This window comes from Fringilla coelebs (genome assembly GCF_963513975.1).
Source record: "Fringilla coelebs genome assembly, chromosome: 19".
In the NCBI taxonomy this organism is placed as follows: domain Eukaryota; kingdom Metazoa; phylum Chordata; class Aves; order Passeriformes; family Fringillidae; genus Fringilla; species Fringilla coelebs.
Genome location: NC_140045.1, coordinates 13,311,753 through 13,337,133, shown reverse-complemented (window position 1 = coordinate 13,337,133; position 25,381 = coordinate 13,311,753). Strand labels below are relative to the sequence as shown.

General features: G+C 56.3%; 1 protein-coding gene across 1 annotated transcript in view; it reads left to right on the top strand.

The window, feature by feature from the left end:
- Positions 1-1,513: 1,513 nt before the first annotated feature.
- The window catches only part of SHISA6 (shisa family member 6), a gene marked incomplete at both ends in the record, with an annotated part of 147,083 nt that continues 123,215 nt past the window's right edge, over positions 1,514-25,381 (top strand). The window contains 2 exons of the mRNA XM_084218451.1: positions 1,514-2,202; positions 14,516-14,676. Coding sequence (XP_084074577.1) covers positions 1,514-2,202; positions 14,516-14,676 — 850 coding nt within the window. The remainder of the gene's footprint in view (positions 2,203-14,515; positions 14,677-25,381) is intronic.

The following is a 25,381-nucleotide window of genomic DNA, read 5'->3' as shown; positions in this document are numbered from 1 at the left end:
GTGCTGCTCCTCGCTGGGATTCCTCGCTGTCCTCTGTGTGTCCTTACAGCTGGCAGCACCTTGGCTTCTTCAGGAAATGTTTGTGGAGGCTTTAGTCGGGTTTGCAGGGGGACACGGAGGAAGCACCGAGACTTTGAGGGAATTCTGCCTCGGTGGCCGTGGCTCGCAGCAGTGAAAGCTGCTGTGCCTGAAGGGATCTTGCCCAGAACAAACCCGTGGTGGCTGTGCCCGGGTCACTGGGCAGCCCAGGGCAGTGCCAGCCCACCCCTGCAGCTCCCCAGAGCCCTCCTGGAGGGGGAACAGTTGGAAGGAGGGGGGAGTGTATCGGGTGGGATGGGAGTACTGCCCCCTCTCCACGCTGAGCACATCAGGGAGCAGGAGCTGAGACTCAGCCGGGCCCGGAGCACCTTCCCAGGGAGGTGCCAACAGCCCCGGGCTGGAGCTGCAATCCTGGGAAGCCTGGGAGGCTTGTGCAGGGCTGGCAGGGAGAGGGGACAGCACGGCCTGGCGGGCAGCACGGCCACACAGCCCTGGGGACAAGGTGTGCCCAGGACCGGGCTCTGCTGCGGGCACACGGACAGGGTCACACCCCAGGGACCACACAGGTAGGGGCTCCACACCCCACATACACCTTTAGGGACCACATCCCTGCCAGGAGCACATCCCGGGGGACAGGTCCAGTGTCGCTCACTACATCCCTGCCAGGAGCACATCCCCGGGGACAGCTACAATGGCCACTCACCACATCCCTGCCAGGACCGCCTCGGACCACCAGGGACGGGTCCGGTGGCCACTCGCTACATCCCTGCCAGGAGCACCTCCCGGGGGACACGCACCGGCTCCGCACGGCACACACCCCTACCCGTCCCCCCGCCCCGGGCCCCTTCCCCGCGCCCTGCGGAGCCCCCCGAGCCCCGGCGCCGCCCGGGCGGGCGGTGCGGGCTGCGGGCGGGCGGCGCTGCCCGGGCGGCGGTGCCGGGGTGCCGGCGGAGCGGAGCGGCGCGGCGCGGTCCCGGTGATGTCAGGAGCGGCCCGGCAGCGGTGGGCGGTCCTTCCCCGGCTCCGGCTCGGCTCGGCGCCCGCCCCTGCTCCGCGCCCGGCTCGGCGCCGCTCCGCTCCGCCCCCGGCTGGGCTCGGAGCGCGGGCAGCCCCGCGGCCCCGCTGCAGTCCCGCTCCGGCATGGTAAGGCCGTGGGCATGGGGCGGGCGGGCGGGGGCGGGCCGGGCTGCCCGGGGGGCGCGGCGAGCTCTCACCCTCTCCCCGTCTCTCGCAGCCCCTCGCCGGAGCAGCGCCGGGACCCCGCCGCCTCCAGCCGCGCTCCGCCGGGCTCCGCCGCTCGCCGGCATGAAGCGCCCGGCGCCGGGCGGCCGCCGCTGAGGAGCCAGCAGCGGGACCCCCGGCCGCGCCCCCCGCCCCCGCCCCGCTCCATGGGGCAGCGCCGCGGCCGCTGAGCGCCCACCCCGCCCGCCGCGCCCCCCGCGCCGCGCCCCCGCCTCGCCCCTCGCCCCTCGCCATGGGGCCGCGGCACCTGCTGCTGCCGCTGCTCCTGCTCTCCCTGCAGCTCCTGGCCCTGCTGCTGCTGCCGCTGCCCGCGCAGGCGGCCGGGCCCCCCCGCGCCAAGGGCAACCGGACCCAGGGGGCGGCGGCGCCGCGGCGGACCCCCAAGCCGGGCAAGGAGCTCCTGAACCAGACGCTGGCGGGCCCGGGGGCCGCCGCTCCCACGGCGCTGCCCGGGCGCGGCAAGGGCGCGGGGGGCGGCAAGGCGGCCCCCGGAGGCGGGGGCGGCGGCGGAGGGGGCTCGGCCCCGGCGCACGAGACGTGCTGGGGGTACTACGACGTGAGCGGGCAGTGGGACAAGGAGTTCGAGTGCAACAACAGCCTGACGGGATTCCGCTACTGCTGCGGCACCTGCTTCTACCGCTTCTGCTGCAACAAGCGCGCCGAGAAGCTCAACCAGAGCCTGTGCCGCAACTACAAGAGCCCCGAGTGGGCCCACCCCACCACGGCCAGCGGCGCCCTGCCCGCCGACGGCGGCGACGGCGGCGACGGGGACGCCAACAAGTACGACCCGGACAAGGACAGCACCAACGCCACCGTGTACATCTCGTGCGGGGCCATCGCCTTCGTGCTCATCGCCGGCGTCTTTGCCAAGGTGGCCTACGACAAGGCGCGGCGCCCGCCCCGGGAGATGAACATTCACAGGTACGTTCGTGAACATTCACTCCTTCCCCTGCTCCCCCTGCCCGAGCTTCCCCCTCGCCAGAGCCTGCTCAGGGTTTCTCTGGTGAGAAATTGCGGCCGCTCGCCCCGGGAGACAGCGTGGTGTCAAGCTAGAAAGCCTGGAGCTGCCCACCCAAGGGTCCTCCTGGTCTGAGTGCCCGGCCAAGGGCTCCCAGCTGTGCAGCCTGCCCGGGAGTTTCCCGTTGCATGGCTCCTCCAGGGGTTCCCCCTTTGGACTTGCTGTCCAAGGGCTCAGTTTTTACCCCGCTGGCCAGGGGCTCTCTCTGCCCAAGGAGTCTCCCTGTGAAGCACCCACTGGGGTCTCTACGCTTTGCTCTGGCTCTCCATGAGTTTCCCCTGCCAACCCTTCCAAGGGTTTCCCCAGTGCCGTGGCTCTCCGATGGCTGTGCCACCTGGCCAAACGACTTCCCCTTGTGCTGCCGCTTCGGGCGGTCCCCCCTTGAGTCATTTATCCGAGGGTTTCCCTCTTTGCACGGGCTGTCAAGGGTTCCCTCTTTGCACCATCCGCCAAAGGGTTTTCCCTTTCCATCCTCTGCCCAGGAGTTCCTCCTTCCCACGGTCCGACCAGGGCCACCCTCACCCCTCTGGCCATCCCACTGCCCACCCCGGGGCCCGTCCTGGTGCCCCGCGGCTCTTCTCCCGCGGCCGCCTTCGTGCTCTCCTGCCCGCGCCTTCAGCACCGGCTCCGCGGACAGCTCCGGGACAGCTCCGGGACAGCTCCCGGTTAATTAATTCCCGGGCAGCTCCCGGAAAATTCACGGACAGCTCCGGGTTAATTAATTCCCGGACACCTCCCGGATAATTCCCGGACAGCTCCGGAACAGCTCCCCGATAATTCCCGGGCTGTTCCTGGACGGCTCCGGGACAGCTCTCGGATAATTAATTCCCAGACTGCTCCCGGACAGCTCCCGGATAATTCTCGGGCTGTTCCCGGACAGCTCCCGGATAATTCCGGGCTGTTCCAGGGCAGCTCCCGGATAATTCCCGAGCTGTTCCCGGACAGCTCCCGGATAATTCACGGACAGCTCCTAGACAGCTCCCGGATAATTCCCGGGCTGTTCCCGGACAGCTCCGCACTGCCCCTCTCTGCCCAGAGTCCGTCCCGGAGCTCCACGCGTAACCGACCCTGGCACCCCCCTCCTGCCTCCGGCACCCCCCTCCTGCCCCCGTCATTCCCCTCCTGCCCCCGCACCCCCCTCCTGCCCCCGGCATTCCCCTGCTGCCTCCAGCACCCCCCTCCTGCCCCCGGCAGATCCCTCCTGCCCCCGGCACCCCCCTGCTGCCTTCGGCACCCTCCTCCTGCCCCCGGCACTCCCCTCCTGCCCCTGGCATTCCCCTGCTCCCCCTGGCACTCCCCTCCTGCCCCCGGCACATCCCTCCTGCCCCCGGCACTCCCTCCCTGAGCCCGGGATCCTCAGCAGCCCCCAGACCCCCCCATCTCCCCTCCAAGCCTCCCCAGATCTCCCCCAGCACAGCAGAGCCGCTCGGACCCCGCGGGTCCGGTCCTGTCCTGTCCGGCCAGGGGGAAGTTTGGGATGTGCGGAGGGAACAGAGCAGAACCCGCAGGGAGGTTTGGGATGTGCGGAGGGGATGGATCAGAACCCCCGGGGGAGGTTTGGGATGTGCAAAGGGGATGGATCGGGACCCCCGAGTGAGGTTTGGGATGTGCAGAGGGGACAGATCAGAACCCCCGGGGGAGGTTTGGGATGTGCAGAGGGGATGGATCGGGACCCCCGAGTGAGGTTTGGGATGTGCAGAGGGAACGGATCAGAACCCCTGGAGGAGGTTTGGGATGTGCAGAGGGGACAGATCAGAACCCCCGGGGGAGGTTTGGGATGTGCAGAGGGGATGGATCAGAACCCCCGGGGAAGGTTTGAGGTTTGCAGAGGGCATGGATCGGGACCCCCGGGGGAGGTTTGAGGTTTGCAGAGGGGATGGATCAGAACCCCCGGGGGAGGTTTGAGGTTTGCAGAGGGGATGGATCAGAACCCCTGGGGGAGGTTTGGGATGTGCAGAGGGGATGGATCAGGACCCCCGGGGGAGGTTTGAGGTTTGCAGAGGGCATGGATCGGGACCCCCGGGGCGGTGCCTTCCCCGCGGGGCGGCGGGGCTGTGTGGGGACGCGCTGGTGGTGGCAGAGCTCTGCCCTTTCCCTTTTTCCCTCGGTCCCTCTCCGATGCCGAGCACCGTCCCTGCGGGGCTCGCTGCCCCTCGCTGCTGTAAGGACAGGAGCTCTCGGCGTGGCACACAAAATCCTGCCGCACAGCAAAAGCTCGGGCGTCTGTAGCAATCCTCCTCCTGGACAAATGCGTGTTCTCTCGCAGTTCATATTTATTTTATGATGAAAAAGTCCCTCCAAATGATGAGTGCTGCTTGCGTGCCGCGAATGCGAGAGCTGCCTGAGTCTGAACATAAAAATGTGAGAGGCTTCTTTGGAAGAGCAGTGCTGAGCATCAGGGGGAAAGTCCTCAACTCTAGCAGATAATGCCCCCTAAAAACTATTTTAATGAAGATTTTTAGTCAGAACTCTTGAAATCATTGACCATATTTTAAAGGCTGAACTTCAGCTGCAACCAACAGAGACTGGGGCAGAAATATTAGTTTTTTAAGAGGAAAAAGAGATGAGTGACGCAGTTTTTATTTATTTGGGGAGATGTGTTTTATTTCGATTCCTCCCTGCAGTGAGGACAAACTGTGAGGCTGGTTTACATTTGCTGAGGGTCTGGCCCACATATTCCACTCCAAATCCCACCTGCCCCTGGTCCCTGCAAGAATTTAACTGCACAGTGTTAGAGACTGCACACAGCTGTGTAGAGGCAGGGGTCCTGCAAGTGGCTTAGCCAGAAAATCGTGTTTGCTAATGAAGGGATGGTTCCCCAGCTGCCCAGCTCTTCTGGCTTCAAGGCAACTTTGCCTGGGCCTTATCTTCACACTAAATTTGGAAATCTGGGTTGGATGTCCATATGTTACTTCTGCTCCAGCTCCAGCCTGCTGCAGGGTTGGATCCTTCACCCTTGGAAATCAGAGCCAGTGTTGCCAGACTTGTCTGGATTCTTCCTGATGTTTTCATTTCTTTGATGCTTGCTTTGCTTTATTTAGATAAGTTCTGCTGAAATGATTCACCTGTGTGTGGAAGTATGAATGGCAGATTGAGTGCTCGGGAAGCTTGACTTCCAGAGCATTTTAAGGAGTTGATTGACTTCTATAATATGGTAGCTGGTAAAAGATTATACCTTTCAGAGCTGTGTTACCTGAACTTGATCAACATCACACGAGGGTTTAAATATTTTGAAGTGCATCTCCTGCACTGGGCTGAATGCGCTGGGTGCTGGAAGCAGAATGTAAATACCAGGAGAGGAATGGTTTGTCTTTGCTCTGACAGCTGCTGGGGAGGAACAGGGAAGGAGGAAAGCAGGTTGGGGTCAGATATTTCTGTCTGTTTGAGGTCGTGTCAGCTGGAGTGAAGTGTGACATCCAGAATAACTCTCTGTAGTGATGGCGAGTGCATCCAACCTCAGAGTGCATCCTCTGGGAGGAGCAGAGCAGCAGCATGAGCACAACTTGCCACAGGGGCTGCAAAAAGCCTCTTGGGCTCGCATCCCACAGGCAGGGAAGATCAGTGGGAACTTTCCTGCACCTCCCCATGAGCAGGATCACACTGGAAATTTTACTTCCTCTGAAATGCTCGCCCAGTGTGTGGATGTCATCCCTCTGCCCATTTCTCATCCAGCTTTCACAGAAAATCCTCATGAACTCACTTAGAGAGAACATTTTGAGGGAGGCAGGGCTCACAGAATGCCTTTTGGTGGAAGGAGGGTTTACAGATCCCCAGGAGAGCTGTCGGTGTGCCGTGGAAGGAAGGAAGGAAGGAAGGAAGGGCTGGCTGTGCGTGTGCAGCTCCGAGCTGGAATCAGCTCCAGTTTCCAGGCACTGCCACGTCCCTTTAAAGCGAGGCACTGCTGTGATCCTGGGCTCACAAGCCCTGATTCAGGCCTTTCCAACAGCAGTTAAGTGGAAGTGCTTTGAAAACCAGGAGCTGAAATATTCCTATTGTGCAGAAACGCTTGTTCTGCTTTCAATGGAACTGATTTTTGATTTTTTTTTTTTGGCAAGTATAGGATCTTTGGGGCTGGCTGTATAGAACTTCCCCTTGCTCTGGGGGTTACACAGGCAGAACTGTGCTGGGCTGCAGGCAGAAGCTGGGGCTGTTTTCTGAGAATTACACCCAGCAGGACTGTGCATGCTGAGGCTCCCTCGCACACTGGTGAGGGTGGTTTGTTTCTGTCTCCTTGCCAGAGTTGTTTTCTCCTCTTGAGCATTTCTTAAGTGAAATTTAAGAAGCATTTGTTTTACTTTCAGTCCGGGGGTGAGTTAGGGAATCTCTGAGCAGCTGGTTCTTCCCAAAGCTGGGTGAGTTTTTCTGCAGCAAGAAGGGGTGACACAGAATGTTCTCATTCCGTGACCCTGCATCCCCACGCTACAGAACACAAATAATTCACAGATGTAGCACTGCTCCACGACCCCTGCTTAGCCTCAGCAGCAGCCACTGCACTCTGCTGAGCTGGGAATGCACAGATTGGAACCTGAAATATCCCCAGTGCATCCCGCTGGTCAGCTGGGGCCAGAGGGACACAGGGGCAGAGCTGGCCCTGGGGCACTGGTGGGAGCCCAGCTGCTCTGCTGGGAAGCAGCACAGGGATTTTTCCCAGCAAACCAGCTCTGTGTGCTGCTGAAAGGCCTTATCTGGCCTTGCATGGAGCGTGGCTGAGGGGTGGGAAAGGGAGCAGGGAAACAGGCTCTGTGCTGTGCTTCACTTCACCCTCCTCCCACAGCATCTGTGCTGCTGCAAAGAGGGCAGATATCTGTGCTGCTCTTCCCTTCAGCCTCGGCATCTCCTGCTCTGGGAGTGATAACTGCCAGCTTTTATAAATGAACATCCTTTGCCCATGTAGAGACCCGAGTTTAATTGATCCACTCCTGCTTGTTTCTGCTCCGTGGCTCTGGATTCCAGCAGGGACCAGAGGCAATGGATCCGTCTGCTCCCAGATCCAAGGAGCTGCTGCTCTGTGCGAGCCCAGCCTGAAAGACAGCAGGGTTTGTGTTCCTCAGGCTGCATCCCCCACAGCCCAGGGCCCTGTGCTTGCTGAGGGGCTGCTGGAGGGAGCTGCTTTCAGCTGTGAAGGTTATGAGCAGTGCCTCTCTCCAGCCCCAGTGTTTGAGACGGGGATCACAGGCAGCTCCTTCAGCTCTGCTCTCTGCTGCTGGAGCCACAGGATCAAACCCCGCGGTCCCCAGGGCAGGGAGGGAGTGCTGTGAACACTCCTGGCCACAGGGACTCCGCAGGAGGTTTTCTTTCTTGGATGCTGTTCCTGCTTTCAGTCTCTTTCCACTGATGTGTTTTTGTGCTCTGCCTTTTTTCACTCTGCTCAGACTCACTCGGGTGCCTTTCAGCTGCTCTTTGCCCTGCTCTGAGTTGTTTAATCCTGATGGTTTCTGAGCCTCTCCTCTGAAGTGCCCTGTCCCTCTCACAGGCACAGAATACAGGTCAGACTGAGCTAAGAAAAACCAAAAAAGGTGCAGCCATAAAATCCCAGAATCACAGAAAGGATGGGGTTTGAAGGAACCTTAAAGATCCTCTCCTTCCACCCCCTGCCATGGGCAGAGACACCTTCACTTGTGACCTCTGAGAAGTTCCTCAGGACTGGTTCTGTTCCAGACCCACCCTGCACCTGGCTGGATTTGGGGTGGCTCCTGAGCAGGGAGAACCCCTGGATCTTGTCCCTTTGCAGGGTGAATTGTCCAGCTGCAGACCCAAATCCAGGCCAGGTGTGTCTCTGGGTGCCTGTACCTGTACAGAACATTTTTCCTTTTGTTTCACTTCCGTGCCCTGGGAAAGCTCCAGTCTGGAGCTCTGGTTGTGGTTTGCAGTTTGGTAATTGGGTTTTTGGGTTTTTTGCCATGTTCTCCTCTCTATTTCATGAAGAGATTGGCTCTGTGGGAGCACAGAGGCTGCCTGGCCACCGACTTCCTCTGGATGCTTCTGGGCTTCTCCTTTCCCTTTGAACCTCTCCCATTACGAGAGGCCAGGCTCAGGAACCGTGCTGCCTCCACCAAATCAGCTCAGTGTCTCCAATTCCCATTTATTTGGCATTTCCCTGCTTGCTAATTAACTTTTTCTGTTAGTCCAACTCCATCGCGGGGTGCCGAGGGAATCTGGTGTAGCTCTGAACTTCCATTCCTTTTAGCTTTGCAATCCCTTGTATCCTTAAGTAGCAGTTGATCTCTGTGCCTTCGGAGATCAGATGCCTTTTTAATTTTCTGTTTCACATAAGATCTGAACTTTCTGGGGCAGATGAGATCAGGGTGTGTGCTGCTTGCCTTTGGCCCCACTCACACGGGCTGGCTGTGCCTCCTCGGGTCTGTGTGCCCTGCCCTGCTTGCAGGGCTCAGATTCTCCTTCCCCAGGTGGATAAACTCAGAATTATTCCACAATGAGTGCTGGGCTGGGCTGTGCCCTCACCACAACCTCCTTTGTTGTGAGGGCTCTTCAGAGAAACTCAGCTTTCCTCAGTGAGTCCAAAGCCCCTGAGCCGTGCTCAGAGCAGAGCATTTGGTGTGAGCCCCTGTGCTCCACCCTTCCCCGGGGGCACTGTGAGAGCAGTGGGTCCTGTCTCTGTGCTGGTGCCTGGGGATGACAGCACAAACAAAGCTGGACCAGCACAGCATCATCCCCACAGCCTTTCACAGCCAGCAAGAGCTGATGGTTTTATTTCCTCTCCTCTCTGTGCTCAGTCCCAGTCCTGCACAGCTCCCTGCCTTCCCCAGCACCGCTGGCACCTCTCCTGGGTGCATCTCCTTCCAGGGAGCCTCCCCATTGCTCTGGGGAGAGCAGGGGCTGGAGCTGGCTGGGACCTGGGGGTCCCAGGGGCTGCTCCCCCCTGCAGCCAGCCCGAGCCTCGAGCCCCTGGGGGGACCAATCTTCTGCCACTCACTGTCTCCAGCAGCCTGGCCATGGCTCAGGTGCAGGTCCTGCCCCTGCTGAGGTCACTCTGTGCTCAGGGTGACATCTCTCTGCAGAGAAACACCCCTTGGAAAGGTTCCTTTTGAGCTTTTAATTACCAAATCTTTACCAAGCAGTTTTGTTCTCTTGGGGCCCGCTGTGGTCAGAGGAACTGGTGTCACCCATCCTGGGCTCAGTCGCTGCTGGCAACTCCTTGCCCACATCACAGCAACAGCCAGAGGTTATTCAGTTTGGACCCTGGAGCCAGCTGTGTTGAGTGGTTGTCCTTAGAGCCAGATTAAATTCCAGGAGCTTCCCAAATTGTGTTTGGCATTAAGAGTTCTCAGGAGACATCTGATTTTTCCTGTGTGCCCTGGGCATGCAGGACCTGGCTGGCAGCACCTGGAATGTGGGAATGCCCCAGGAGTGGCCAGCCCTGGGCACACAGGACCCAGCTGGCAGCCCCTGGAATGTGGGAATGCTCCTGGAATGTGGGAATGCCCCAGGGGTGGCCAGCCCTGGGCACATAGGACCCAGCTGGCAGCCCCAGGAATGTGGGAATGCCCCAGGGGTGGCCAGCCCCAGGTGTGGCCAGCACCTGGAGCTGTCCAGGGCACAGAGCAGGTGTGGGGACAGCAGCCAGGCTATGAACACTGCACAGCTGCTCTCTGTGACAGTGGCTGTGACCCAAGTGCTGTCCCTCAGAGAGAGCTGTCCCTTCCAGGTGAGCTGGCTCCAGGCTGGGTAAATCCATCTCCTGCAATAACTGCCTCTCTCTTTCCCAGTTAGTAACAGAGCATAGGGGAGTCTTTAACCTGGCTTTTTTTGTAGTGAAATCCTGGCTGTGCTGAAGTGGTTGGAGTTCTGCCACCAGCTCCATCCCTGCTCTGCTTTTAGCAGCTGCAGCTCAGCCAGGCACTGCTCCCTTCACTGTGCTCTGCCAGACCCATTTGGTCATTCTCCTTCCACTCCTCCACAAATTCACAGCGACTTGGAACAGGAAATTCTGTTTTCCAGCACCCCCTTGTTGAGGGCTGCACGAGAGGGGATTTTCAGAAGGTGAAACGGGGAAGTTTTGAGGTGCACCCCCTGCACTGATGGGAGCAGGCAGCTCTTCCCATCCAGCCCCCCCAGTCCAACCTCATTTCCCTCATTTCCCTCCCAGCCTGCTGGAGCTGTCCCCAGAGCTGCCCTGGTGACAGCAGAAGGGGCAGCCGTGTCCCTGAACACTCCCCAATTAACACTCAGACTGTTAATTGGGGCTGGCAGTCTGGGTTTGGGGAAAGTGGGACAGTGGGGAGGACAGCAGTCCTCGTGGGGATTCAGGGAGCAGGCTGAGGTGCTGGGCTGGGTGAGAGGGGCAGGGTGGGCTGCACTCAGCTGGTCCCTGCAGCTTCACCTTCTCCCTGACTGAAGCCACATTTTGGGATCCAAGTCTGTCACTCCCCAGCTGATGGCCAGCCTTGCTGCCCCACTGCTTCCATCCTCCCCCTCGATTCCTTTAGATTTACACCAAATCCTTTTGACTTTTCCTTCTGAAAACTGATGAACCCTGGTGTTCATCCTGCTGGGTCGTCCCCAAATTTGTGCAGAGTGCCACGAGAGCCATCCCAGGGAGCAGGGCCTGGCCTGGGCTGTCCAGCCACGGGGCACATCCACAGATTTCCATCCCCCAGGGCAGTGCAGCCCCCTGGAGCAGCCCCCCAGCTGCTCTGGGTGAGGCTGGCAGAGCTGGCGTGGCCATGACGTGAGGGAAAGGTGCCACAAACCCTTATCAGTGCCACGCTGCAGCCAGCCAGCTTTGTGCTCCTCAGATAAGAGATGTGGCGTCACAGGAAGGGCTCTGGAGTGTCTCACATCCTCGTGCAGGTGATTAGGGGGCTGCTGACATCAGTGGCACTAATTGTGTCCAAATGGGACACAAACATTCCAGCGAGTCTGCTCTCCTGGAGCTGAGCAGTGGGCAGCCAGCCAGCCAGAGTCAGGGGACTGTCACCAACAAATCTGCCTCTTTTAAGTGGGACTGGCCTTCCACCCCCTCAGGGCTTTATGGAAATACACTGGGTCTGCACAACACCAGGATTGAACTGGCACAGCACAGAGCAGCTCCATCCAGCCGGGCTCCCTGCCTCGTTCTGCCCCATTTCCACAGCCCCAGCTCCCCCTGCCCCCTCTGAGCCCCTCCTTTAGAACCCCTCAGGAGCAGCCTCAAGTCCTTTGTTCTGCCACTCTGGTTCTCCATCACCTTGGGCACAGAGACAGAGGACCAAAAGCATCCTCGAGGTTGGGGAGCAGTTAGGGACACCTCAGGCGTGGCTGGGCATGGTGGGGACATCTCTGCCAGCTGGGGGGGGGCAATCCAGGAGCTTTGGGACAACAGCAAACACCAGCTCCCACTCACCAAACACTGGTTTCTAACTAAAAACCAGTTCCTCACCAAACACCAGTTCCCCAATGGCAGTTCTTACTCCCCAAACCCCCCTTCCTCAACACCAGTTCCTTACCAAACCCTGTAGGGGGATGCAGTATGGGTAAAGGAAGGAGGTATAGGAGGTAATCTTATCCCTCAGTGAGCTGCAGCTAAAAATTAGAAGCAGGCTTGATCTGACCAGGCCACACCTGTAGCCAACAAGTGGTGTAAAAGGGTGGAGTGGTGGGGTCTGGAGTGAGAGGAGTCAGATGATGCTGTAGGGACCAGGTAATGCATAGAGGAGCTGCATTGCCAGAAACTTTGAGGAGGTATGAAGCCCTGGCAATACAAAATCCTTGCACTGTAATGATGTTAGAACTCGTGCTGTCTGAGATGATAAAACCCCAGTTCTCACTCCCCAAATGCCAGTTCCTCCTTTCCCCAGGAGCAGACAGGAGCTCTCCTGGCCTGGCCCAAGGCTCAGCACCCCTCTCTCGTGGCTGCCACCTCCACCTCTCTCTGGGCTGGCTCAGTCTGTGCTCTCCTGTCCTTGCAAAGAGCAATCCCTTCACCCCAGGAGGATCAGTCTGTGTGCACACACAGATATCCCCTGGGTGGTTATAGCCTCCAGGTCTGCTCTTTAGGTAATCAAAAAAAGGCTAAAAATATCTTTATTCTGTACAGGGTGGTGCTGAGCTAATGTGAGCCTGCTCAGGAGCCTCTGAGATCCTCCAAGAGTTCCTTCTGTGGAGCACATTAGTATTGCAATCCATTATGCACAGGGACAGGAGTCTGGAGAGGAAATGATTTGGAAAATGGAACAGACCCAGGGCCCAAACTATTTCTCATCTGAAAGCCCAGAGCTGTGGCATTTAAGGGATGCCAGTGGAAATGAGCAATGCCAGCGTCCCTCTCGTTAATGTGCAGTGAGGGGATGTCTCCTCCTGACACCTTCCCTGGGAGCTGAGGTGACTCCAGACACGTTCCCCTTGCCAGGAGAAAAGAGATTTTCCAGCTCCATCAGCTTTCAAGTGCCCCTGTCCCTCACAGCCCACAGGGGCCACCCCTTTGCTGCTTTTCCTGGGGCCCAGCAGAGAACCCGGGGCTGTCCCAGGAAAATCAGGGCAGGGCACTTCATGTGTCCATGATATTCACAGGTGGGAATCCATAAAATCAGAGGGTTTGGGAAAGCTGCAAAAGGCCTCAGAGGCAGCAGAACTGTGGTTAGAGCTCAGCAGCAGCCATGAGATTGGTCAGCAGAAAAATTGTGTAAGAAGGAGAAAAGTAAGGACAACTGGAACAATGGTCTGTGTATTAATGCTTGTCTGGAATAACTCCCTGAGCTGCTGGAAAGTTTATCTAGGGAGATATTGGGGAGTTCTACCCTTAATAATGGAGCTGTGTGCATTGTGTTTGAAGGCTCACAGGCAGGGATTGTGTTTGAAATGAGCAGGGATTGTTTAACCAAAGGTACCTGTGCTCACAGTGCTTGGATGGAACTGCTGTCAATACAGAATATATACTGTACTGATAGAAATACTGTCAATATAGAATATATACTGTACTGATAGAAATACTGTCAATACAGAATATATACTGTACTGATATAAATACTGTCAATATAGAATATATACTGTACTGATAGAAATACTGTCAATACAGAATATATACTGTACTGATAGAAATACTGTCAATATAGAATATATACTGTACTGATATAAATACTGTCAATATAGAATATATACTGTACTGATATAATACTGTCAATATAGAATATATCCTATACTGATATAAATACTGTCAATATAGAATATATCCTATACTGATATAAATACTGTCAATATAGAATATATACTGTATATAAATACTGTCAATATAGAATATATTCTATACTGATATAAATACTGTCAATGTGCTTCTGCTTGGTGTGATTGGGCAAAAAGCTTTTAAGGTGAGCTGTAACACTGAGTTCTGTGTCTGCTGCCTGGGATGTGAGCTGCTGGCACCTTCCCATTGCCATGCCCACGGAATGAGGCTGGTGCTGGAGAATGAACCAGCTCCAGGCACGTTCTACAGTGGTTTTTTCTTGTTTGTGATTTGCATATAAACTCTTGGCCAGTGATAAATGGTGCCCTGTGTGAGGAACTCACAACCTTCAGGTTATGACTGACTGAGGGGAAAAGCCTTGGAGCACCCAAGGGGAAGCCACTGGCTGCAGCTGATCTGGGTGACACTGCTTTTCCCTGGGGATGGCAGGGAGAGCTCAGCCATTCCAGGGATCCCTGCTGAGCACAGAGCTCAAGGTGGGCTCAGAGCTGCCCTGACACCAACCCCTGCAAGCTGGTTAATCCATTTTCCTGCCTCGTGGTTCTCCTTTAAAAAACGCTCCCAGCTCTGCTGGGATTTGAGCTGTGTGCAGGGATTTCAGGATGTGGGGATCCTGATCTCAGGTTTAGGGGAGTTTTGGTGTCACTTTTAGGGGGTGCCAGGGCTGGGGCCAGCAGGGGCTCCTGATGGAGGCAGTGCTCTGTGTGCCAGGAGCAGTTTGTCTGCTCTGGGAGATGATGGAGAGGCACCATAACCCTGGGCTGAAGTGAATTAGAGAGAGCAGATGAGATAGCAGACAATAGCCAGGCAAGCCTGGAACTCCTTGCAGCAGATACACAGAAAGGAACAGAGCTTTTAGGCCATGTTTTTAAATTTTAGCATCACTGCTATCATTGCTTTTTCTCTCTGTTTATGGTATGGACCCAGCTGCTTTGGACTCACAAATGCAAACTCTGAACTCCATTCTGTTCTATTCTGAAATACTGAATTCTAGCTGGGCTAAAATGCATTTTCCCCCTTTTTTCCTGTCTCCTCAGGGCTCTGGCCGACATCCTAAGGCAGCAGGGACCAATCCCCATCGGACACTGTGAAAGAGAGACAATCTCGGCCATAGATACCTCCCCCAAAGAGAACACCCCAGTCAGGAGCTCCTCCAAAAGCCAGTACACCCCAGTACGCACCTCCAAGAGCAACCCAGGTAAGTGCTGCTCCCTCTGGGCCTCAGAGGTCACTGTCACATTGCTGAAAAATCCTCTTTGCCCAGGATTGCCTCCTGGGAAGCTGAGAAGCCCCAGAGAGGAATGAAAACAATAATTATCTGACGGCTTCTCCTGTGTTTTGCTGCTTTGGAGTGTGGTTTGGGGATTGGAATGTGGTTTGGGGATCCAACTGGGCACAGTTTGATTGGTTTAATGTGAATTGTTTTGACTTAATGACTGATCACATCCAGCTGTGTTGAGGCTCTGGAGAGTCACAGGTTTTCCATTAATATCTTGTTAAATCTTCTGTGAGATCCTTTCTCTATTCTTCAGCAAAGTTTTAGTTTAGCATTCTTTAATATGAAAAAAGTACATAAAATGATAAATAAGTACATAAAATGATAAATTAGCCTTCTAAGAACATGGAGGCAGAGTCTCAATTCCTCCTTGGTCCTGGGAGGAAGCAAATACCACACTCAGGGCTGTGCCAGGAAAACAATATTATCTCCTTTGCTTCTCCTGTGTGTGCAGCTCTGGAATGTGCTTTGGAGACTGTTTATCCAACAGGTGGTTTTTTGATTGGTTCCATGGGAATTGTTTTAAGTTAATGACCAATCCCTGTCTGGCTGTGTCGGGGCTCTGGTGAGTCAGGGATCCTGTGCCACTGGCACCTGGAATAATGCTGGGGTTCTGTGCCACTGACACCTGGAATAATGCTGGGGTTCTGTGCCATTGACACCTGGAATAATTCTGGGGTTCTGTGCCATTGACACCTGGAATAATGCTGGGGTTCTGTGCCATTGACACCTCCTGGGATAATGCTGGGGTTCTGTGCCATTGGCACCTGGGATAATGCTGAGATTCTGTGCCATTGGCACCTCCTGGAATAATGCTGGGGTTCTGTGCCATTGACACCTGGATAATGCTGGGGTTCTGTGCCATTGGCACCTCCTGGAATAATGCTGGGGTTCTGTGCCATTGGCACCTCCTGGAATAATGCTGGGGTTCTGTGCCACTGACACCTGGAATAATGCTGGGGTTCTGTGCCATTGGCACCTGGAATAATGCTGGGGTTCTGTGCCATTGACACCTGGAATAATGCTGGGGTTCTGTGCCATTGACACCTCCTGGAATAATGCTGGGGTTCTGTGCCATTGGCACCTGGAATAATGCTGGGGTTCTGTGCCATTGGCACCTGGAATAATGCTGGGGTTCTGTGCCATTGACACCTGGAATAATGCTGGGGTTCTGTGCCATTGACACCTCCTGGAATAATGCTGGGGTTCTGTGCCATTGGCACCTGGGATAATGCTGGGGTTCTGTGCCATTGGCACCTCCTGGGGTTCTGTGCCATTGGCACCTGGGATAATGCTGGGGTTCTGTGCCATTGGCACCTGGGATAATGCTGGGGTTCTGTGCCATTGGCACCTGGGATAATGCTGGGGTTCTGTGCCATTGACACCTGGGATAATGCTGGGGTTCTGTGCCATTGACACCTGGGATAATGCTGGGGTTCTGTGCCATCAGCCCCTCCTGAGGTTCTGTGCCATCAGCACCTCCTGGAGACTCTGTCTCTTCCCCCTGCTCCTGCTGCTCAGGGCACACAGCTCCAGGTCCAGGAGGAAGGGGCAGCAGGAATTCTTGGCTGGCAGCTGGAGGCACCTGCAGGTGCTGCAGGCCTGGCTTCGGGGCTGTGCTCAGGCACTGCAAACCTGAGAGGGGGTAAATGGGAAGGTCTGGGGGGAATTTGGGATCCGAGGATCCCAAGGGGGTTTTGAGCCTGCCTGGGGCAGAAGTGAGGCAGGGAAGGAGCAGAGCACAGAGCTGTGAGCAGATCACACCTGAGGGTGGAGTTGGACTGACAGAAAAAGTGAACGAGCGAGCAGGAAAATGCCAAATAAATGGGAATTAGAGACCTTGCAGAGTGAGAGCAGCCAGGCAGGAGCTGCTGGCTCTGCCTGAGGATGGGGACAAGGCAGGATGTGAGTAGGACCCAGCCCCTGTTGGGTGATGTTGCCAGGCTGTGTGAGAGGGGGAAAAGCCATGGCAGGGGAGTCCAGGAAAAGGAGAGATCCCCACAGGCACGCAGGAGAGCACTGCCAGCACGGCTCCCTCGGGCAGCCAGCTGGACTGAGCCCTCAGCAGCCCCTGCCAGGGCTGGGAAGGGAGAACTTGCCCAAAAGAACTCGTTCCTGGCTCAGCTGGGGCCACCATCAGCTCATAGATCATGGCAGACAGAAAGCTGATGGCTCACAGCTCATAAAACAGCTTTACAGGTCGTGTCTGTAATGTTTTATGGTCAGAGCAGGGCAATGTCTGTGCTGCCTGTGCCCAGTCGTGAGCTAAACTTCAGATTATTGCTGGGATTAGGAAATTGTACAAGAGGATGCTAAAATCTTTCAGTTGGGAAGAGGCAAAACTTGGGAAACAAGGATGTGTCCCAGCTTAAACAGAATAAAGCTGGTCAGCCCTGGTGTGGAGTAGAAAATCAGCAATGTTTGTTTTCAGAGGACAAGGGGAAGAAAATAAAATTTAAAAAAAGAAAATAAAAAGAAGGAAATAGGGAGAGCTGGAGGAGAAAGAGACAGCAATATGGAATAGCAGGATCCAGGCAAGGCACTGCTCACTGGGGCTGCAAATTGGCTGCAGGAGCCCGGAGCTGTAGGGTTTGGAAAGCAGCAGGTGTGGTGGCTCAGTGAGGAGCCCAGAGGAGGAGAGGTGAGGCAGGCAGCGAGGATTGTCCTCGTGGCACAGGGGCTGGTGGAGCTTGGGGCTCGTTCCACTCAGAACTTTTGTTCCCAAACTTGTAATTGGAAGGGTGCCCCCAAGTGCTGCTGAACAAACCTTGGCTCCATTCTCTGAGAGGCTGGCTCGGTGTCAGCGGGCAGGATGATTGTGGGTGACAGTGACAAATGGAGGTGGCTGTCCCTGAGGCTGCAGGGCCCAGCAGAGCAGCCTGGGCAGGTTCTGCTGAGGCAGAGGAGTCCATCTGCTGCTCCAGAGGAATTCCAGACTGGTTTGGGCTGGGAGGGATCGTACAAACCTCCAGTGCCACCCCTGCCATGGCAGGGACACCTCCCACTGCCCCAGGGACACCTTCCCCTATCCCAGGGACACCTCCACTGCCCCAGGGACACCTCCCACTGCCCCAGGTGCTCCCAGCCCCAGTGTCCCACCTGGCCTTGGGCACTGCCAGGGATCCAGGGACAGCCCCAGCTGCTCTGGGCACCCTGTGCCAGGGTGTCCCTATGGGCACAGAGTGTGGGATTGGGATGGGGCTGTGTGTGGCACAGTTTGGGGTCATTGGGGCTGTGTGTGGCACAGTTTGGGGTCCCTGGGCTGTGTGTGGCACAGTTTGGGGTCCCTGGGATGGGGCTGTGTGTGGCACAGTTTGGGGTCACTGGGCTGTGTGTTGTACAGTTTGGGGTCCCTGGGCTGTGTGTGGCACAGTTTGGGGTCACTGGGATGGGGCTGTGTGTGGCACAGTTTGGGGTCCCTGGGCTGTGTGTGGCACAGTTTGGGGTCCCTGGGATGGGGCTGTGGCCCAGCCTCATCCCCAGTGGGTGCAGCTGTGAGCAGCAGGTGAGCAGCACTGACAGCAATCAGCCGTGCAGTGCCCAGGGGTGCTGAGCACCCACCCAGGGGAGCAGGGGGCACAGGGGGCAATGCAGGAACTGCAGGGGATAAAAGGCTGGGCTGAAGGGCAGGAGGGACAGATGCCTGCAGCCTTCTGAAGAGGTGAGGTGTCACTCTGCATGGGTTGAAGCTCTCTGAACTCGCATGGTGACACTCTGGGTATCCTGGCTGTCCCACAAGACTCTGGCCTCGATTTATGTTCTGTATATTGTGCTGGCCTCTTCATTCCCAGACTATCCAGGTGTCTCTCCAAGGGGATGCTCTGGTCTGGGTCCAGGGGATGCTCTGGTCTGGGTCCAGCTCCAGAGGTGCCAGGGGAGGGCTGAGCACAGGGAGACTTTCCCCAGGGTTAAAGTCTGCTCCTCACCTGTGCTGGGTCCTGCAGGTGTGGAGAAAAGCTGGTGGCCAGGATCCCCACTTGGAATGCAGCAAACAGCACAGGCCAGCGCTCTGATTAGCCTGATCTATCTGGGGAAGGCTTTTAATGAGCAGCTTGAGTCAGGATGTTCCAGAGATGGATGCATTCAAAGTGCTGCTTTCAGCAGTGCCTCGCGCCCAGAGGCACACTCTGAGCTCCTTCTGAACGGGAACAAACGCAGGGCAGGCCTTCAATCTTCATGGAAATTGTGGCAAACATCTCCAGCCAAACCCAGGGCAGCGTGGGGAGCACTTCCACCCTGGGCAGCACGTGGGGAAGGGGCTCTGTGCCCCTGGCCCTGCTCCCCACGGGCTCTGCCCTTTCCTAAAGCCCAGGGGATCCAGGTTGCCTCTGGTTTATCAGAACCTTCCCCCAAAGCCCAGGGCATCCTGGTTCATTCTGGGTTATCAATGCCTTCCCCCAAAGCCCAGGGGATCCAGGTTCATTCCAGGTTCTCAGTGCCTTCCCCCCAAACCCAGGGGATCCAGGTTCCCCCCAGGCTCTCAGTGCCTCCCTGTTATCCCTCCTTCCCCATTCCCCTGTGTCCCTTCCCCCAGTTCAGCTGGGCTCTGCTCTGAGGGATTTAGGATCCTCACTGGACACCAGCTGCCTCTGTGGGGTGAGGGATTTGGGATCCTCACCCTGGACACCAGCTGCTCTGTGGGGTGAAGGACTTAGGATCCTCACCCTGGACAGCTGCTCTGCTCTGTGGAGTGAGGGATTTAGGGTCCTCACCCTGGACACCAGCTGCTCCCTTCTGTGGGGTGAGGGATTTAGGATCCTCACTTCCCCCATAGCTGCACAGAGATGCTCCTCCTGCATCTCCCCCTGGGCTCCTCCAGTCTCCCCTGGAAGCTGGGGCTGCTGTCCCTGGCTCCAGATGCACCTGTGTGACTGCCACAGATATTTCTGTGCTCACCTTTCCTCAGCCGTGCTGCTTTGGACACTCAGCCTCCCCCTGCAGGGCTGCCAGGGCTGGGGATGCTCACCTGGGGGAGGCTGGGCTGCCCAGGGGCAGCCTGGGCTCCCAGAGCCTCCTGCCTCTCTCCTCATCACCAGCTGCTGCCTCTGGATGTTGGCTTGTTCTGCTCTGAGCCTGCCACTGAGCTGGGGAGCTTGAGGGTAACCTGAGTAAAAGAGCCCCTGGGAGAGCTGTGCCCTGCTAAGGAGGCACAGGAGAACACAGAATACCCCCAGTGCAGGTTGGTCTGCCTGTGAGCTCGGTGGGGGCTGGAAGCAGCAGCATTTGCAGGGATTTCTGGTGTCTCACCCCAATATCCCCCTGACTGATGGCAGGGCTCGGGTGCTGAGGTAGCTAACGAGTGACAAATGTGAAAGAAAGGCTGGAGAAATAACTCAGAGAGTCTGGCTGCTGTGGGGAAACGGAGGAGGAGGTGGAGGGTGTGAGTGCACACACAGAGAGGGCAGTGACACCCCCAGGAGCCGCAGCAGCAGCCTCCAGAGCCTCGGGACAAGCACCAGCTGCCTGCTCCAGGAGTTTGGGTGGGACTCAGCCTTCCTTGGGCCCAGAGCAGGCCCAGAGCCACGAGGCCAGCACGGGGCTTATCAGCCAGGTGATACCTGGAAACTGGGGGTTACTATGGCAACAACTTTATTTTAATTTTTATTTTATTTTTTTTTAACCTAGGGGATCTGGGTTCATTCTGGGTTGTCAATGCCTTATTCCAAAGCCCAGAGAATTCCAGATTCTCCCTGGTTTATCAGTGCATTTCCCCAAAGTTCAGGGGATCCAGATTCATTGCAGATTATCAACGCCTTATCCCAAAGCCCAGGGGATCCAGGTTCATTCTGGGTTATCAATGCCTTTCCCAAAGCCCAAGGGATGCAGATTCCCTCTGGTTTATCAGTGCCTTCCCCCAAAGCCCAGGGAATTCCAGATTCATTCTGGGTTATCAATGCCTTTCCCAAAGCCCAGGAATTCCAGATTCCCTCTGGTTTACCAATGCCTTCCCCCAAAGCCCATGGAATTCCAGATTCATTCCAGGTTATCAATGATTTTCCCAAAGCCCAGGGAATTCCAGATTCATTCCAGGTTATCAATGCCTTATCCCAAGGCCCAGGGGATCCAGATTCATTCCAGGTTATCAATGATTTTCCCAAAGCCCAGGGAATTCCAGATTCATTCCAGGTTATCAATGCCTTATCCCAAGGCCCAGGGGATCCAGGTTCATTCCAGGTTATCAATGCCTTTCCCAAAGCCCAGGGAATTCCAGATTCATTCCAGGTTATCAATGCCTTTCCCAAAGCCCAGGGGATCCAGGTTCATTCCAGGTTATCAATGACTTTCCCAAAGCCCAGGGAATTCCAGATTCCCTCCAGGTTCTCAGTGCCTTCCCCCAAAGCCCAGGGAATTCCAGATTCCCTCCAGGTTCTCAGTGCCTTCCCCCCAAGCCAGACTCCCCTGCCTGCAGTTAAGGAACTTTAGTTAAAGCTCCTGAGAGTGTCCTCAGGGAGTCAAGCCAAGCAAGCCCACTGTCTGACAGCTGTGCCATTCTGTGGCTGTGGACAGGTAAAATCATTTCTGCAGCAGCTCTGAGTCTCCCTGTTTGCCTCTCTGTGTCCTGCCAGATCAATTACTGTTTGTTACCTCCATTAGATCTTCAGGAGAAAGGCAGGAACACAATCTTTTCCTCCCATTAATCAGGGCAGTTTACAGAAAACATCAATTTAAAATGTTAAGGCCAATTTGCAACTGGTATTGACAGCAATTAAATTGGCCTCCAGAAAGTTGCTTTTTGACACAGTGAAGAATGAAATCTTTACAAGCACGTTGTGTGTGTTGGGCCTCTCCTGGCCCCTGATTGCTGATCCCATCACACTCCATGGAAGTGTAAACAGAGGTGAGGAGCTGGAAGCAGAGCTCCATTCGAGCGTGCCAGAATCAGCAAATGTCCCCTCCCCTCTCGCTGGACCCCTGCCCAGATGCTGCAACTCAATCTCTGCTCTGCTCCCATCACTGTCAGCTTCCTTTAGTTCCCAGCTGGGTTATTTTCACTCTGAACTGCACAAAAATGTACTGGAACAGCGGCTGGCTGCTTTATCCTTGGCACTGTCCCCCGGAGCAGTGACCTGCAGAGGGGCTCTGAGGGACCCTGGCCATGGAGAACCAGCTCAGCTTGCAGAGGTGACAGTGGCATTCACATTCTGTGAACAGAGAGATCATTCTCTCTCAGGGTTTTTCACCTGGAGAAGCACAGAGAGAAGAGGAGAAAACAAATCTTATCTCTGCTGGCTGCCCCTGCTGTTTTTGCACGTGTGGAATGTGTTGTGGAGGTTGTTCACCTGCAGTGATTTGGTCAGTTGGGTTCTGCTGAGGATTGGTTTGATTTCTTGATTTCAAAGCTGTGTCCTGGCTGTCTCCAGACAGTCACGGGTTTTTCTTTCGTATTCTTTGTAGTATAGTATAATGTAATGCAGTATAGTTTAATTTCAGCATTCTGCATCCATGGAGTCAGATGCCAATCCTTTCCTTTGGTGGGGGTCTCACTGTTTTACTGCAGGTGCCAGTGCAGGAGGTGCCACAGCCCCCACCAGAGCAGTGGCTGTGGGCTCTGGGAGGCTCTTGGGGACATTTGCCATGGAGAACCAGCTCAGCTGCAGAGGTGACAGAGCAGTGACCATGACTCTAGGAGGCTCTTGGGGACCTTTGCCATGAGCCAGCTCAGCTGCAGAGGTGGCAGTGCAGTGACCACGGGCTCTGGGAGGCTCTCAGGGACCTTTGCCATGGAGAACCAGCTCAGCTGCAGAGGTGGCAGGGCTGGAGAGGTGACCTGGTTCAGCCCTGGCTGTGTCAGGAGCCCCTCACCTGAGCTCAGGTGTGCAGCTCACGGACCTCACCCAGGGGCACTGGGGGCCTTTCCCAGCACGAGGCGCTGCTGGAGCCTCTGGAGAGCTGAGGGAGGAGGTTTTGGCTCAGCCAGGGCTGTCCCAGGCTTGTCCCAGCTCTGCCCAGCCCCAGCCCAGAGCTGAGGCCAGCACTTTTCCTTCCCCTCTCTTGCAGCAGATTTCCCTGGCTGGGGCAGCTCCTCCCCAGCCCACGTCCCCAGGGCATCCCCACCTTCTGGAACGTGCCAAGGGGATTTTCTGGGGGTTTGTTCTGAGCTGGCACACAGCAGGAAGGTTTGGCTCATGCTGAAGGTGATTTTATTGTCTGCAAACAACTTTTATCCTTGGTGCAGGCTCTGTTTCCTTCTGGCCCTTCAGCCACGCTGGGAATTGAGTGGTTCTTGCCTCACTTCCCCTTCCCTGGAGCTTTAACAGCCTCAGCCCCCCTGACCTGAGAGGCTCCCAGGGTTATTTATTGGAGCAGCCCTGAGAGGGAGAGATGCCCTCCTGCAGGAAAGGACACATCAGCTCGTGCTGTTTGATTTGAAGTGCTTGAGGAGGAAGGGAAAGGGAGTACATCTGTCACAATCTCACTTACAATCAGTGAAGTTAATGGAAAGATTCCTTCTGACTCTCCTGGGCTTTGGACAAGGCTCTGTGCTGCAACATTAGCAAATAATGAAGTTCACATCTCATCAAATCCTCCCCAGGAAAATAACTCTAAAATATGTGGCTGGCCTTTTGCAGCTCTCTCCCAAATCTGCCCCTGGTTTGTCAGCTGTGCCAGCACCTCTATCTCTGGAGGTAAATCACTCCTGTGGATAAGAGCTGCTCTCTGAAAGAACCCCCAAAGATGTTCCAGCCCTGCAGTCCCAGGTGCTGCCCCAGGGCTGAGAGAGGCCCCTCCCAAAAGCACTGGGGCAAATACTGAATATCCAGAGCGTGGCTTTCAGTGTCTGCCAGCTGCAGGGATGCATGGAACCTGAGCATCTCCTGAGCTGGAGCCACAGGGACTGTGAGTGCAGCTCCTATCCCTGTTTTTAATATAATATATATCCTAAAATAATAAATCAGACTTCTGAACACAGAGCCAACTTTCTCATCTCTCCCCTCACCCTGGGACCCCTGTGACACCACCACACTCTGGGGATGTGAATCCTGCCCTGCAGGCAGCCCTGCAGGCCCCCAGCTCTGCAGCTGCTCAGGGCAGCAGCTCCTGCTCCTCAGGCACGCTGCTCTCCTTGACCTATTTGCTCACCACCTCCACAAATGTGATTTTGATTAAGGAATTTTCCTAAGTAATTACTCTGGCATTAGCAATCCAGCCAAACAGAAAATAGTCCAAAAGGGAAGGTGGCCTGGTGGCTGCCCTGAAGGCTCTTCTCAGGGAGAGGAGCAAAACCAGCCCTGCAGGGCAGCTGGACACAGCTCTGTCCAGTGAGGGTCTGAGGGACAGCTGGACACAGCTGGACACAGCCCTGCCCAGTGAGGGTCAGTGCAGCTGGACACAGCTGGACACAGCTCTGTCCAGTGAGGGTCAGTCTGAGAGACAGCTGGACACAGCTGGACACAGCTCTGTCCAGGGAGGGTCAGGACAGCTGGACACAGCTGGACACAGCTCTGTCCAGGGAGGGTCAGGACAGCTGGACACAGCTGGACACAGCTCTGCCCAGTGAGGGTCAGGACAGCTGGACACAGCTGGACACAGCTCTGCCCAGTGAGGGTCAGGACAGCTGGACACAGCTGGACACAGCCCTGTCCAGTGAGGTCAGTGCAGCTGGACACAGCTGGACACAGCCCTGTCCAGTGAGGGTCAGTCTGAGGCACAGCTGGACACAGCTGGACACAGCCCTGCCCAGTGAGGGTCAGTCTGAGGGACAGCTGGACACAGCTGGACACAGCTGGACACAGCTGGACACAGCCCTGCCCAGTGAGGGTCAGTCTGAGGGACAGCTGGACACAGCTGGACACAGCTGGACACAGCCCTGTCCAGTGAGGGTCAGTCTGAGGCACAGCTGGACACAGCTGGACACAGCTGCCCAGTGAGGGACAGCTGCACACAGCTGGGCACAGCTGCCCAGTGAGCAGTCCCTGCTGGGCTGGCTGGGTGTGAGCAGAGGAACAAACAGTGACAGGAGGAGCTGCAGGGCATGGCCAGCCCTGAGCCCCCTGGGCTGGCACAGACACCCAGGAAAGGGTCACGGGGTCCTGGCAGGGTTGGCTGGGAAGGGAGCTGGGTCCTGGCTCAGCTGCTGTGCCACCACCCCACACTGGGGTCACTGGGAATGGGAACTTTGATCTGGCTGCTGAGCTGGGCACCAGGGCAGGGACAGGGCCAAGGACAAGGTCATGCACAGCTGCTGCTCAGGACAAAGAGGGTAAAAAGAGGATTAAAAAAACCCTAGGAGGATTCCCAGCAGGCCCCCCAAACCCCCCACAGGTACCACAGGGAATGAGTGGGTAAGATCCCAAAAGATTCCGAGTCTCTGAGCGTGATGTCCCCTCTCAAAATGATTTAAGAAAGGATCTGGACACTTCAGTGCTTCATAAACTCCAACAGGCACCGTCTCCAGGCACAGGAAGTTCTGCCAAGAGCTTTTCCCTGCCTTTCCTGGCCTCAGCAGGATTTGCCCCTCAAGTCCTGGCTTTTCTTTCCTGACTGCAGCTCCCTTTGAGATGGCATTTTTGGGAGTTGCTCTTCCCGAATCCTTTCCTTGCAGAGGAAAGCAGGAACCATGAATGATTCCTTGGAGGCTGTGAAACAGAGCAACTCACATCCTTGGACTGTGAATTCCACACACCCA